Source organism: Chlamydotis macqueenii, chromosome 24 (genome assembly GCF_036417535.1).
Source record: "Chlamydotis macqueenii isolate bChlMac1 chromosome 24, bChlMac1.mat, whole genome shotgun sequence".
NCBI lineage: Eukaryota > Metazoa > Chordata > Aves > Otidiformes > Otididae > Chlamydotis > Chlamydotis macqueenii.
In genome coordinates this window covers 4,295,846-4,312,025 of record NC_141579.1, presented here as the reverse complement: position 1 = coordinate 4,312,025, position 16,180 = coordinate 4,295,846, and the positions used below count along the sequence as shown (strand labels likewise).

The window sequence follows — 16,180 nt, the reverse complement described above, 5'->3', positions numbered from 1 at the left end:
CTAAGCAAGATGGAACTTATACTGTCACGTTTGCTATCACTTGTAAGGTAAAATGTGGAGTAAGGCTTCGGACCTTATATGTTTATTTTTATCCCTCTTTTTTTCCTACCAAGAGCAATGAGAGGGCTGGCTGCTGTGAGATGCATGTTTTTAGAAGGGTGGCCTAGTTTAATCACTGTTAGGGAGGTTTATGGTCTGTGGAGCCTTGTGAACGTTATCTCTACTTGCAGTGGGCTTGCTGAAACAATTGTTGATACAGCAGTTTGGCTTTTCTGAGAAGGGGACCCTTGAAGACCGGCAACGCTTTCCCAGGTTTAGGACCATTTCTCAAGAAGCCCAAACAGAGAGTGGAAATGAGCCTGGACTACAGCTCTCTGACAATAACAAATTTCACCAGCCTGGAACAGATAGAATGCTTCCAAGAACCGGAACTAATGACTCCACAGCTACTTATGGCCTCCGGACTTCAGCTGAATCACCAGCTTCAGGGGATGCCATGCAGCTGACAGTGAGAGATCCCAGATCAAGTAGTAACTTAGCAATAGACCGCATGAGTATGAATCTGGAGGTCTCGACCACAGAGCTGGAAGGAGTGGGTGCTGATGAAAGCGGGGAACATTTTTTTGATGCTCGAGAAGCTCACAGTGATGAAAATCCATCTGAAAGTGAACTAATGGAAAGGAAGGAGGAAGAGGATGTGCAAATACAAATCTCAGGTGAGCATATTTCATTCAGCATTGCATGATAGTCTGTCCAGATCAGTATTAGGGACTTGATTTCAGTTTTAAATAGAAGATAGTAAAGAAAATTACAGTATGTTTTCTTCTCTTCCTTATGTGGTATAGGACATTTAAAGTTAACTCACAGTCTTTGACAATCATTTTAGCCCTGAAAAGCGCTGTACAAACATGTACCTAATAAATTCTCTGTTTTATGAAAGGAGAAGCTGAAAAAGTGTGGGGTTTAATACAATGTGACAGACTGTAATTACAGAGGCACGGGTACAATGCAAGCTCTTGATTGCAGTTGCCACTGGGCTTACTTTATCTCTCAACTAACTGTTGGGACCTGTAGGGAAAACGCTTTCCCTGAAGACAAAGCACTTTCTTAGTCTGTACACAGAGAGACCCCATGACTCATGCTCTTTTGTGGACACTGTGTTGGCTTCTACTGATCAAGCCTCAGAAAAGAAACTTACAGTTTATCTTTGCACTGTTAATTGTCTCCTGGAACCGTACCTCAGTCTGAAGTCCTTAAAAGCTTATTATTTTATTATTTCTATTATTAGTACTACATATGCTATATTGGGCAGTTACCTGAGCAGCATCTCAAAATGTATCTATTCTAGCCTTCAAGAAAGTTGTAGAGCTGTTAACCTAGCAGAAAACTAGCTCTAAGAGCAGCTGTGAGTGCCCTCATGGAATTTTGCACACTTTGTGTTTGGAAAGTCCTGTGGCTTTGATCAGCTGATGTGGTGACACTGCACTAAATTTAGCACACAAGTTGAGGTTTATCTCATGTGGATTGTATAGAATCTATCTACTAGTAGCTACTTCTACTACATGACTATTAGTCTTGAAATCTCTTATTCATAAATGTACTTTTATTCAAAAATTGGATTCTATCAGTGTGTATAAGCCAATTTGTGACTGTCTGAATGCTGCTTTTCAACTACATATTGAAAATTATTTTTGTTTCCCTGAATTACTGAGACATTTTAAATTGAGCCAACAACCTGAAGCTTCTAATTTATTTGTCACCTCTTACACTGTTTACTTTCTTTACTGTGCGGGGACATCAAAATTAGATTGACCTAGTTTTAGTAAATTCTTACTCCACATGGTAGCTTTGCTGTAATACTGTACAGAAATTATTTAATATAATTCTATTGGTAGGTGCAGGCTGAGAATGCATTTCTATATAGAATTGCTTTATCTTTTAACTTGTCGTCAGCAGGCTAAATTTTAAAGCTAACCCATCTAAAAGCATCCTCAGTACCGTAGCTAGTTAAGTGGAGGTTAGTGACCTCCAGCAGTCTGATTTGTTGGGTACCATTAGTATAAGTACAGGTTTTTCAGACACTATAATAGAAACACAGACTGGGGGGGGTGGGGTGGGGGGGTGGGGAAGGAGGAAGGTAGGTAGGTAGGTGATTAGCTCATCTAATCATGTAATTCTCAAACTGCAGGCCAAAAAGTAGCCATGATCTCTGAAGCCCAATTCAGAACCAAACTAGTTCTGAAAGGAGAAGCTGAGCTTTTGATAAAATCTGATAAAATCGCTATTCTTTGTAGTGTTCACAAATGCTTTTTCTTACCCATTTTAAAATGTCTCAGGAGATGGCCTTCTCACCACTTATCTTTCTTAAAGTCTGTTTAAACTGGCTACAGTTCAGTGGCTCTTGGTGATTATTGAGCTGGAGGTGTTAGTAAAAAGCTGTTCTCTTAACAGGAAATTATTTGATCCTTGATGGATATGGAACGGTGCAGGAGAGCTCCACAGATGAGGAGGTGTCATCTCTAGTTCTCCAGTGTGCTGTAGGTGGCCGTACCTCTTTGGACTCTGCGCAGCAGCAGCCACTTTCCCCACGGGACACCCAGTCAGATGGAGGAAGCTCCCCATTTGCTGAGGAGATGATGGCCTCGCGCTGGGGGGGAGCGGAAGAGTCCTGCTCATTTATAGCAAGCCCTCACTTCTCTATAGAGTCACGTGTGCAGATGATGCAGTATATTCGGAAGATAGAAGATGACCTTGAAAAGTTAAAGGTATACTATGCTTCCATTTGTAGTGTCAAGGTTTTCATGTTCCTTAGTTTTTGTTTTAGAAAATAACTTGAAAATAATTTTGAGGGGAAGAAAGGGAACCATAACTTTTTTCTTTTTTTCTTTGACTCTTATCTCTGGAAGCTTTTGAAACAGAAACTTGGTGCTGCTTTGCTTGTATTAACTTATGGATTACCATAGGCAGGTAGTTCTGCTAGAGCTAGTGGGTATGTATATTGCTTTGATTTGAGTTTGGAGAGATTCCTGAGGGACAGGACAAAACTGATGCAAGTCTGCAACAGTGGAGTTTTGAAGAGGCCACTGGCCTAAGGAATATTAGTTTCTGACATAAAAAGACTTAATCAAATCTGTTGCATACTGCTGCTAATATCAAATTAAGGTGTTTGCGGTAGGGCAATAACAAGGTTTTCAGCCTCACTATATTCAAAATTATTTTTTGTATGTGATGGGAATTCTCTGTACTTAATAGCTATTGCTGTAGAAAGTTTATAGCATCTTGATGTATGAGACATACCAACATGTTAAGTCAGTAGCCAGCCTTTAATTTAACTGAAATCTGAAAAGAAAGTGAAATATTGCATACAAGTGGAGGACCTGATAAAGGTGCTGATAAACAAGTTGAGATCCATTGGGGGTCACTGTGCAACATGGGTGATTCCAGTCCACTTATCTGTAGTGAAACTTCTCTTTTCCCATTTGAAGCTCTCTTTCTTCACTTGGTAAATAGAGAAATAGCCGCTTGAGTTTTGAGGGGGGTGTGTTTGTTTTTTAGGAGGTTGAGGAAGACTACACCATTCTCCGACGCCAAGGGCTGGCTGGATCTGCTTCCACGGGAGAGCACTCAGGTACCCAACCAGACTGTTTATAATTGGTAGCATATACCATGTTAGCTTCACACATTAAACAAAGAGCACAAAGTCAATTATTAGTGTTTCTCGCACACATAAAAAGTTTCACCTACTTCAGCTGCTCTTACACGGCTGAGACCATGCTGATTCTAAGAAAGGTCAGTTGAATCCATTGAGACTGTCACATGCAGAGGAGCTTGTTCCTTCCTCTGAAAAGGTTGTTTGCAAGATGTCTCACCCCTACCTGCCAAAGACCTACATCTCAGGGTGCACAACTTCTCTTTCAAAGAAGGCTATATTGATGTAAAGTCCCAAAGGAAAATTTTTGAACATGTAAAATGGTTACAATCTGTCTTTTCTTTCTCTGAGGTGGCTCTGATGCTGTGTAAAGTGGTTGTTGTGGGTCCCTTTAAATTGGCCTTAGGCATTCTAGGGATGTAATTGCTTTAATTACTAACAAAGGTCTTAAGGTTAAATGAGTGTGCTGTCTCTCTTATAACACTGTTTCTCTGCTAGTACTAGTGTTCAGAAATGTTAGGCATTTGTTTCTCATTGGACACCCCCCCTCACCGCTCTTGTTGTTTTTCTTTTACTTTTCCTTTTTTTTTTTTTTTTTTTTTTCTTTCCTCCTTCAGACAAAAGCTAGTCATGTTTTCAGGAGTGGCTGAAGATTGGATGAAGAGTATCAGGACACAGCACCCGCTGTCTTCCTTGTGGACTCTAAGACAAGAGGGTTTGGACCATCCAGACATGAACCATACTCTAGCAAAGTGGGCGTGGGGTGCTTTTCCTGTGGGGCATCTGCACTTATCTTGTTAGTGAGGGAGTCTATTCTATTCTGCTCCTCTCCTTGCTACCAGAAATTAATTTTTCAGAACAGAAGAACCAAACCAAATGTACAGAGCTTCGGGTGTAGGATATAAAAATGTATTTAGACATTTAAAAAAAAAATCAATGTATTTATTTGACTTCATTCCATGTATCAAAAGCACATTTTAATTTTTTAATCTGCCTTTTTTGTTCTGTTTTAATTGGGTAGTGACAGTTCTAGCCCTCTGCATATAGTACACTCTGCGTGCCACTGCTCCTGAACAAAAGGTCAGGGCTGAGCAGAGAGGGTGTGCCTATGTGGAAGTATATCTTTACTTCACTGGACTGGACTCTGCACTCCCTGCTGGCAATCAAACTGCCATGTGAAGAGCTACTTATGAAGGTGTTGGGATGACTTGTGGCTGAAACTATCTGTATTCAACAATTGCATGGGAACTGCTCACGTCACCACGTGTGTACCAAGACTTTTCCATGCACTAAAATAGTCAGGCACTTGAGATGGGCAAATTTTCTTTTCCCCCCTCTCCCATTAGCATTCTCCTTTGTTGACTTGCAAGATTAGACTGGGAGAGGAGAAAGATAAGTTTATTTTTTTTCTTGAATTTGTTGGCTTTGATCATTGTCTCCTTTGTAAAGTGACAAAAATACTTGGACCTGCAGCACTTTTGTGACTCTTCTCTGGATCAAAAAGAAAAAATGCAAACCCAGAAGTGTTTAAAGATGTGGGGCTGATTTGCCCCTGATTCACTACTGAATGAATAAGGGCTGCCATTTGAGTTAGCCACAGGTACTGCTGATTATAGGGCCAGTAAATTTTAGTACCTGAAAGTATGTTTTGCAGAAGGCTTGGGGTGGATTTTGGGATTTTTTTTTGGGGGGGGGGATGGGGTTGGGTTAGTGGTTTTTTGGGGGTTTTGGTTTCTGGGTTTTTTTTGTTGTTGTTGTTTTGTTTGTTTGTTTGTTTTGTGTGTTTTGTTTTTTTTTTTTTTTTAAATGATTTGTGCCAATGTGTTCTCACTGAAACGGAGATGTGCAAAACAAAGAAGGCTGAAACAGCTTTCTAGTACTTCCTTAGGCCTGTTCTAATGAGTTTTGTTGTTGGAATTCCTTCCAGTCTGGGAACAAGATGGTCACTATCAGGCTGCCAGCAGAGCTAACGCTGGACAGCCTTAGCTGGCTGTGCCTCTGCTCTGAAGTTGGTCCTAGGACAGGCACTTCCTGATTGGCATAGGGTGGCTCAAGCTGTCTCTGCTATCACAGACACTATGAATACAACTGCTAGTGGGAAGTGTGTAAGGCAGTCTTTTTTTTGCACACTCTTCCCAGGTTTTAAACTGTTCAATGAACCCAAACTGAACAGCATGCCAAACCTGTAAATCCCATTAACACGTCAGAATTGCGATAGCATTGTTTGCATCACTGCATGCACCATGAAGTGCTGAGAATCTGTCTTTGATCAGCATAAAGATCATACTCCTTGCTCCTTTACAACAAACATTTTCTCTGTAGGTACTGGCAAGAAATCAGATCTGTCCTTTGTCTGCTTGTGTAGGAAAAAAAAGGGGTTCTTGTTCTTCCCATTAGAAATATGCAAGGGATAAGTTCATGTAAAGATTGACAGAGGTTGAGCAGAGATTATTTTGGGCCTGATGTGAAAGCTGGAACCATGAGCCCTTATAGAGTAGGGAGGAGTTTCTCTGGTTTTAAGAGGCAGTTGCATAAAGTGTAATTTTTCACCAGCGGAGCATTACACTGCCAACACAAGCCAAAGTGTTCTCTTTCAGGCTGGCAGGAGCTTCCTCTCCCTTGGGATCCACCAAGACCTGTCCTGTTGCACCTGTATGAGTATACTGTCAGTATTACCTGAGCACTTCCATTCTTGTATGGATGGGATCTCCTCTCCTCGCCTTCAACCATACAGTTCCTTTGGTTATAAACATCTAGACTTCCTCAGATAAGCCCTGGAACTAGAATGCTGCCTTATGCTCATGTGGCATGTTTTACCTTATCCTGCCAGATAGGGAACTGGGCTATAGCCAGACTTGGTGTTTAAGGCCCTTTCTCCCCACCAACTCCCCCTTCATCAGTTTGTGTGATGCTCACCAGGGTCTACGCACTCCAGAAATAGGAGCAGCTTTTTTGACCTTAGCTGTCTAAAAGCTTTCCATCAGGCTTCTGTGGTTGATTGAAAATTACCACTGAACTCTATTAGAGAGAGCTTAGTCTGGCTTATCAAGAGTATGCTGAAAGACCGGCAAAGAATGGGACCTGTGAAGATCTGGTTTGCTTAATGTTCTTTCCTTGTGACTGAAGGCAAAATCCTTGGTTCTCTGGTTTTCTCCAAGTTGCATGAATTTCAAGGTTCATGGTAAGCAACGTACTGCATGAGAAGCATATAGCTGTTCACGTGGGCCATGGGGAAGCAATCTGCCCGTGCTGCCTCTGGCTTTCTCACCTTTTTATAAGCATTCACCACTACATTATTTATCTCTAATAGATGTAGCAGCAATGAAGAAGTTGGGAATGCAGACTATTTATGCTGCCATGTCGTCCTTACATTTCTACCTCCAGAGCTGCTGGAGTGAGATTTTGCCCACCATCCCCTCATGCTACCTTGGACATAATCCACTGGGAGGTCAGGTGCAGTTCTGTCCCTGTCAGCCCTCAACAAGGGGAAACATCCACACTTTGTGCCAGGCTGATGATGATGGCAGAGAAGCCTTTGTGCTGGATGAAATGGACAATCTCCGGAGCAGGAGCCTGAAGAGAGCTTTAAGGAGCATTAGAGAAGACCAAGGCGTTTGAACCTAGTTTTGTGGGCAGTATAAATAACACACTCTGCTCTGTCCTGTTAGTTTCATTTTGGCTGGCCTTTTTATGCTGCATTGATCACCCTCACAAAAAGAGTATTTACTCCTCTAGAAAAAGAATGGTGGGACCAGGGATCCATTATCTTCTAAGAGCAGTAACCTGAAATAATGGGGGATTCCTTTTTCCTCTCTAGCACATCGGCTGTATGGCAGACCTCAGGCCATGTCTCGCTGTGTGGAAAGAGCTGGGACTCAAATGCACTACTCAGGAGTCTCACTTTTTTTCCCCTTTAAGCCATGAGATTACTCTTTTTAAAATTCCAGTTTCCAGTGTAAGGAAGCATTTTAATTTGCCCCTGGTTGGTGATTGATTGATTGTACATTCCCTTATTCAGACTGGATAGCAGAGCAGGACAATGTTTTCTGGTTTGCCCCAGCCCCTCCTCCCCAATGTTGGGTTTTTTCTCTTTTTGTTTTTTGGTTTTTTTTTTTTGTTTGTTTGTTTGTTTGTTTGTTTTTTTTTTTCCACCAAATACAAGATCAGCAAGGGTTTCTTATCTTGGGAACAAAGATGTAGTATAGCAACCATTCTTTCATATTTTCCTGGGAAGTGATTTCTGCTGTTACGGGATATAGTTCATGGACAAGCAAAAAAGTCAGATGGGTACTTCCTGGAAAGGGGAATTTCCTTGTCCTGTAGAAGGCTGGAAGAGCAAATCCTAAGCCAGTGTTTGATTACTCTAGTTTCTTGAGGAGAGATTTCTTTAACATCTTATAGGTGGGGTTGGAAAGAAGGATGAGGAATGTAAACCTCAACAGCTAAGAAGTCAAGATGGTTTTGGCCAGCTTTCACACAGCACTATGCCTATTTCGAGTGTTTTCTTAAAACATAGATATTCTGATTTACAGATACTGTCCCTGTTATTAGAAGAGGGGTCCGACGCTTCAGCAGGTGACCCTTGATTATAATGACAGTGCTTGATGGAATCTGGTATTGTCTTCTCCCTCTGTTCCCCAAAGAAATCCCTTAATTCCCCCCCACTCCCCAAAAGGTGCCAACTGACAAGCAGGTGTACTGCAAAAGGGATACTGCAGCCAAAACACTGCTGTTTTATTTTGAATTAAATCTTCTGGAGCTCTCTTCATACTAGAATATTTTTACTTTCTTTGTACAACATACAATCATGTACTCTTAACAGAGATTTACTTTAAAGAGAAGAAAAAAATCTGGAAGTATTCTTTAAAAAATACACAAAAATCTTTATTAATAATCCTGTATTTTTACTGATCATGTTTGAATGTCTAAAAAGACTTTATTGTTCTAATTATCCAGATGTATGTTTGTAAAATAGCTCTTTTATGACTTAGCTGATAAGGTTGTATGTTTCTGGAATTAAATATTGGTCACTTAAAAAAATATCTCTTTTCAGGATCTGGGAAATAGAAAATTTAAGCGTTTCAAATATCATTAAATAAGCTTAAAGGAAATAAGTTTTGTCTGCTGGATTTTTTGGGGGTTGTTTTGCTTTAATTGCCTGGAGTATTTGGCAGGACAAACTGTCTTGATCGGCAAAGGAAGCTTTCATTTGGTACAAATGACCTTCCAGAACCTGTTGTTGCTGTTGCGAATGTAAGACTTGCAGTTCTCCCAGTTAACACAATTCTTATGGATCAGTCACTGTTCCTTGAGATTCTGACATTGAAGGCACCGAGTTCAGACTTTCACAGACGCTTAAGGACCTTGACCAAATTTCTGCTGGTCAGAGTCATATTCTAAAGCCAAATGTGCCTTCGGAAAGAACTGAAGTTCCGCATCAGTAAGTAATCAACGCTTCTGCGCCCATCACATTCTGGACTTTCACTTCTTTGCTTCTCTGTGTTGGTGTCAACAGCAGTCTTATACTCGGGCTGTCAGAGGTATCTGCATATGGTATATAATATAAGGAGTATCATGCTAAACCAGGGCAAAAGAAAGCTCACGAAATAAAATAACAGCAGGAGAGTGCTTGTTTGGAAGCTGCCTTTATTGTAATGCAGTCTTTATTGTACAGGGAAGAATGTCCCCAGTAAAGAGGAATTAGCACAAAACATCAACTTACAAGAAAAGAAACAAATCTGCCACTTGATCTAAGCCGAGAATGATATTTCAGCATGTTCCCATGGTAAATGATGCCTTGGTTGTGTTTTGCACAGCGCCTGTGGCCATTCTGTTTGTTTCTGCAGTTGTTAGATGTGATTTGGAAGTGGAATTTTGCCCTTTATAGTGGATTTCCTGCTTGGGTGCAACACCCACTGTTGCATTCACTGGAACGTTTTTTGTTTGCTGATGTTTCACTCTTTGTGTCACTAACAGCAATTTCATGAACACTTTGAGAATTCTAACATGGGTGTCACCATTAATGCTTTGGCTCTTCGGATCGTGTTTGAGAATTAAATCTGAGCAATGAGTTTCACTTTCTATTTCAAGTTCAGATTTATGCTCCTGTGCTGCAGCACTTTCTCTGCTGTAGGGGTTGCTTCCAGGTTTCTAGCATTGTAGTTTTAAATCCAACCAGAACCATTATCCAATGAAATTAAATAAACTGATTGTATTAACTTAAAAGCTTATTCTTATTTTTAAAATGGAATCTGTTTTGATGGTTAGGAATGGTCGGTATGTAGCCTTTCAGCGTGGTACTACGGCTTAGTGTCTTGCAAGTTTTTAGCATTTAAGTCTTGCTGGACTACTTTTTCCCCGGAAGCATAACTGCAAGAGTTTGCTGTTCAACTAAAAGGCTACAGCTTTATATCAAATGTTAGCCAGAGTCTATTGGGCTTAAACGATAGCTTGCTTGTGTTCTGCTAAGTGCCTCTTCTTCCTTATATATGTCTTTTGGTTTTAATCTTTATACCTTTGAAGAAGTTTGGTTTCTTCCAGCAAGTTCTTTTTGAGACTTCCTTCTCTGGAGTGTTCCCAAAGACGGTGCTTATGTGTGCAGCAGAACAAGACACTTTGTTTTTGCTCTCTAGGCTGCGCTGTTTTAGCAAGTTAGAGTTTCTAGAAGATGAAACTTCACCCTTGTGCTTAGCAGCCCTTGCTTCCCCTTTACATGATGTGGGATAAAGTACCTCTGGGGACAGAAGTTATATTATACTGCTTTGTATTTCAGTGCATGGGAGCACTTGAGGCTTTTCATTTCCATTCTTTTGCTGGATTTTTTTCCCTCCACTAGGATCAAATAGAAATTGGAAAGAGAAGTTAAATTGAAACTTGCTGTTGAGGGAACTTGCAAATTTTTTAATAGGGAACATCTGTGCTAAGTTGTGCCAAAGCCTGTGTTTTGCTGTGTTATCTGCAGAGGATGCTTTACATGAGTCCCTATCATTTAGTTATATTCCTATCTTAGGTTTTTACTTCACTGGAAAGTGATGCAGTCACATTTCTGATAGGCAAGCTGATAAAAATAAATGAATAAAAACCAAGTACCAAAACAGAAAACAAGCTAAATCAGGTATACTTCTGAATGTTTAGAGTCCTCTTCCCCCCCCCCCCCCCCCCCCCGACTTTTTTGCAGTATATATGTGAAGTTCCTTGAGAGCTTACTTTATTATAATTGGTAATCTGAGCTCTATTATGCTTTCCTAATGATGCTGTTTATGTTTTGCCTATTTAAATGTTATTTTATATATTCCCTTTACTGCACTGCTGTAAATAAATGATTCAAAATAAACAGCTCAGATTTTGCTTTGTGTCGTCCTCTCCAGCCGGTGTCCTTGAATCCCAGCTAGGGATGGGAGAGAACTGTCCTGCATCTTATAGGGCTCTTTCACATACACAATCATGGAACTAATCTCTCCTTGCTGTCTGCCATAGATATGGAAGGAAGACACAAGAGAGGATTCAGAGTCTTAGTTCAGATGGGTTTGTGTCATTTCTGGGTTATGTTATTTAAAGTATTGCGGTCATGCAGCATAGCTCCCAGAAATGTTGGTGTGTTTGGTAATACTTGCCTGTGAATATATCTTACCTAGTAATACCTGACAGTTCTAGCTGGGACTGGGGATTTCACCGTGCATTGAACTTTACAAGACCAATTTCTGGGCAGCCAGAGAGCTTGGAGTCTGAGTGAAGCTGCAGCGTGTTTTGGGATCCTGAGATGCAAGCAGTGCTCACTTTGTAATGCATCTCCTGTGTCATTCACTGGCCAGTCTTTTTTTATGAAGTATCTCTCCTAGTCTTTACTTAAGTCTTGGGGGGTCCACCTAGAGGCATTTGCCACTCTTGCTCACACATCCAGTGATTCCAGGGTCTTTCTGAGCAATTAGCATGGCAGTTCTGTCCACCCACCACCACAAGTGGCAAGAGAAGACTGTCTTCCATTTTGTTCCAGGAAACATCTTTTGGCAAGGGTGGCCTTAGTACTTGCTGAAGACTGTCTATAAACTACCCTTTCTTTTTATCAACTAGTCAATAGATTTTTAGATTATTTTTGTTGTTTTTCTTCTCCCAAAATATTTATGAAGGTTGGCATAAAATGGAAGTTGTTCAGTCCCTGGCATGTATTCTCTGCCAGCTGGTCTGATTATCGTAAGGGTAAATGTATCACCAGAGAAATGGACCCAGGCAGGGCACAGGTCACACAAAATGAAAGCTTGGATGTGTTTGCTTTAAGTGTGATCCAACATTTAGAGGGTAAGCACATAAGCGTAATGCTACAGTATGAGATTTATACCTAGCATATGTCTGTGTTAAGATGTTGGCTTAACAAATCTGCAAGAGTTTTTAGACACCTGTTATTTAAAAGAGAGGGTCAGGGTAGCTTCTGGAGGAGAGGCTTAGACAGCCAAAAGTTTTGATACAACTTTCAGCTCCACACTGGAAAGGTTGGAGAGTGCTACCCAGACAGCGAGAGAAGCAGCAAAGTAGGAAGATACAGCTGCTACTGTGCGATAGACTTCAGAGCCATTCTGCAAAGCTGGAGGTGTTGCAAATTGGTTTCCAGCCCTGTTAACGGACTTGACCACTTCTTGGAAAATAGTCCTGGGAAAAGTGTGTTCATAGCTGATCCTCCCTACATTTCTCCATGTCACAAACCGGAAAACCAACAGGGCTTCCTTCTGCAGTCAGCAAGCATCTATTTCTCCCCTTCTTCCTCACCAGCTGGGAGTTTACAGCTGCAAATCATCAGTTGGGCTTTTGGCAGAATATAATGTCCAAAATATCTGTGCTGCTTTCTTGCACCAGTTTGTTTGTTTCCAGATGTCTGCAGCTTATTCAGCGTGAAGTATTTTCCCTGATCAATATTTTAACCTTCTTGTTGATATTTACTCAGTGCTGCTGAATAAACTGTATTAAGTGGAGCTCCATGGATGGGAGAGTAAATCTACACTTTATCAGCTCTCTGGAGGTTTTGCAATAATTTATATTATCTGAGGTTATTATTCTACTAGGATATTAATGAGCACATTTTCTTTCCTCCCATCTCTTGAAGCTTCAATTCAGATCCCACTTCTGGTGCTAAAGCAACATCTCAGGTCTGAATTAGCATGGAAAGGAGAAAGCTTTGTATTGGCCTCTTGTCAGCCCTGTTTGAAAGAACACTTTCTCAACAGTTTTATAAAGAAGTATTTGGTATAACTCCATCTGTTTCCCTTTGACCTTTATGATGAGAAGGAGACTAAGCCCTTCTCTGTGGGTCTTCGTTGCATTTTTAAATCTTGCTCGAGGTTTCCACTCCTACCCTCTTATCTTAAAACTCTGAAGTCTAATTAAACAGCACTGAGCAGAAGAGATGCCTTCCCTTTTCTCCAGCAGTTCCGCTATTTGTTTACTATGCAACGCTAGAACTTGACTATAGAACTGCCTGTTCTATGTTCTGCCTGTTGCAAAAAGAAAATGCTTATGTGAGGTAGGACAGTATCGGTCCACCTTAGAAACAAACACCCCTCCCCTCCAGCCCACCTGGAACAGCAGTGACTGGGGGTGTCTCCCGTCAGTCACACATGTAGAAGAGCTCATTGAAGCTTACCCAGTATGAGCAAAGGAGCAGGGAAAGACTCCAGTTTTGGCTTCTGTTCTCAGTAAATCTGATCCTCCAATGGCGCATGTTCCCATGCCAACATCTGCACCAGAAGTGTGTGCCAGGATTGCTGCCCTGCTTCAGCTGCTGCTCTGGGATTTTGCTCTGCACTTGGAATATACTTAAGAGACTCGGGGGTTGGATTCTCAGCAGATCTACATGTTTCTGTTCAGGTGACCATGCTGATGCACACCATGCTAGTCCCGAGCCTTTGTCTCCTCTGCTTTACTTTTTTAACTCTCCACAGAAGTGTTAGTGCTGGAAAATACCATGCACTGTGCTGATAAGAAAAATCAGAAAGGGATGTTCAGAGTTCAACTCAGAAAAGCATTTGCTGGCTCGCGACAGCTTGGTACGTGGTCTGGCCAACCCGGAGAGACAAGTGAGTCTGGGCCATCTACGGTTCCTTTGGAAATCGGAGAGATAAAAGGTGGCTTTGCATCTCTGAACACTTTCCCTGAAGACTAGAGGCTTCATAAATTGGTGGAGATTTAAGGGCAGCCTAATTTGCCCTGAAGCAAGTCACAGCCAGAGCAGAGACTCCAGGGCTGGAGTTCTCTGAACCCACTGCAAAGATGGGGAAGGCACAACGCTCTTCCCATGTTCGGAGGGCATGTCAGTCAATGTCAGAGCCCAGACTGACAGATAAACCAGTATCTCTTCTTCTTCAGACTGTGTCCTTAGTCCTTGGACCAACCTCCTGATGAACTCATTTTCACTCTGCATTACTCCCTTTTCTTAATTATTTCTCACCTGAAAGTTTCTTCATCTTTTCCTTTCACCACATTTCAAAGACAGGTGGGTTTTGTGGGGTGGGTTTTTTTGGTTGGTGTTGGTTTTTTTTTTTTGCCACCTTTTGAAATAACTGCTTTTATTTTTCTTTGGTGTGTGAATGGGATACATACAGGAGAAACCATCCTTTGATGTCAGTAATTACAAGGAAGGGAACATCAAAAAGCAAGGAAAACCAAGATGCAAGTGAAGATAAACACTTTGCAAACAATCAGTCCAATATTTATTGTTGTCTGAAGAGGATAGATCTTGTCAAAGCACAGTGCTATGACTAACAGTGGTCTGGGTTTAGTTCTGAGACGTGCCATGCAAGCCGGTGTGACCTTACTGAAATCATGTTATTGCTCCAGCCCTCTCTTTCCCGTCTCTAAAATGGTAAGGCATTTTTGAATGTGTGCTTTTTTGAACCTTATTTAAATGCTCTGATCTTCCACGATTGTCTCCCTGTGTGTTCAGCACCTGGGAGGGTATGTAATCAGTCTCTTTGGGAACTGTTAGGCACTAACTATATACATATATATATATATGTATATGTATGTATTTATGAGATTAAATGGTAGGTAATGGAATGGATTGCTTTCAAAATCAGGAATAAGCAGAAGTGTAAGGCTTGAGACTGTAAATAGGTTAGTTATGGTCTAGAAAGGACCTGAGACCGAGTGACCCAGCTGTTTGAAGCCTAACAGTGCTTGCCAGGGATTTCAGTGAATGGGGACGTATCACTGCAGTTTAAGCAAAAACGAGCACTGTGATTGTAGGAGTAGCCTGTCAAAGGGTAGTAACGCTGACGGGGTAGCAGAGCCTCCGCGTCTCTGTGAAACAGGTTTGTAAGGCAAGCCATCTCCACGCAGAGCGCCTGGGAAATCTGCATCCCTGGCTGCAGAGCAATAAACCAACGAAATGCCAGTGGTGGCCTCCACATCCCTTACTTGACATGGCCCGGGTCCTGCAACCATGTATGCACCCTCTGCATTTTACTGCCAGAGCAATCTGACAGGGGCATATCCTCACCCAGGGAAAAGCTTTGGGCCTTCATGTGCATCAGGGGGGCAGTTACACAACACAGGGTGTGGAGCTGTCTCATCAGATGGGATTACTAGTTAGCCCCCAAATTTTGTATCAGCATCACAGATGCCATTTCTGACTTTAGCTCTTTTAAATTCACACACATTTTCTTTTGCATAAAAAGAAAGCAAACAAACTGTTCCACAAAATGTTCCTTATTTATCTAACTCATCCTACTAACTTCTTTGAGCTATCTAAATATATATATAATTAGATGGGCTTTTTTTATGTAACTACCACAAGATACTTACTCCGCTAACCAGTTCCTTCAAAGCTGTTCTTATCTGTAAAATTATCTAATTTGGACATGTTCTATTACCAATAGAAAGTTGTTATGAACCTTGAAGAAAAAATCTGGCACATATATAATAGATTTATTTTTTATATTTCAATCAAGTGAGAAATCTTGCCTTTTGCAATGTCTTTTATCCCCAGAAATCTCTTAGTACTTCATGCATTTGACTGACTTTTTTTTTTACGGCGGTACTGTTATTTACTCTTCTGCTGAAATATAGCCACCTATGAAGATAAATGTAGCAGTTGTTTAAATGATTCACGACTCAACTTCACATCAGTTTGAGATCAGAGCCCCTCTTAGTGCAACTGAGAAAGAAAAAATAATTTAATTGCGTAGATAATAATATGCCATGAGGTAAGCAGTGTGATTACTGATGGTGGCTATTTCCCCCAGATGTTTGGATCCGTAGACGTTAGGTTATTCCATGGCACACGCAGCCTGTTGTCTGTGAAAATAGGGGCAGACTGATCCATATGCATCATTGCAGGTTTTCGTACATGCCTACTGCATGGGCACAGCTAGTAAAGCTACTGCTGGAGAAAGCATGTGTTGGTCTGGATTAAGCTGGATGTGCAACAGTAGGACTATTGTTTTGAGCTCCTGTTTTGGACAATTAACTTGTTTTCTAAGGCCATCTGATTTCCCCGCCATGTGCCCTGCTGACCTTAAGGAGCATCTTAGCAGTGACTCTCAG

General features: G+C 41.3%; 1 protein-coding gene across 8 annotated transcripts in view; it reads left to right on the top strand.

The window, feature by feature from the left end:
- Window positions 1-5,867, top strand: part of ARHGEF12 (Rho guanine nucleotide exchange factor 12) — a 77,980-nt gene extending 72,113 nt beyond the window's left edge. For all 8 annotated transcript variants that reach the window (XM_086766399.1, XM_086766398.1, XM_086766393.1 and 5 more), the window contains 4 exons: window positions 231-716; window positions 2,452-2,765; window positions 3,556-3,628; window positions 4,267-5,867. In XM_086766399.1, the coding sequence (XP_086622525.1) occupies window positions 231-716; window positions 2,452-2,765; window positions 3,556-3,628; window positions 4,267-4,277 (884 nt within the window). In that variant the 3' untranslated portion in view covers window positions 4,278-5,867. The remainder of the gene's footprint in view (window positions 1-230; window positions 717-2,451; window positions 2,766-3,555; window positions 3,629-4,266) is intronic.
- The last annotated feature ends 10,313 nt before the right edge of the window (window positions 5,868-16,180 follow it).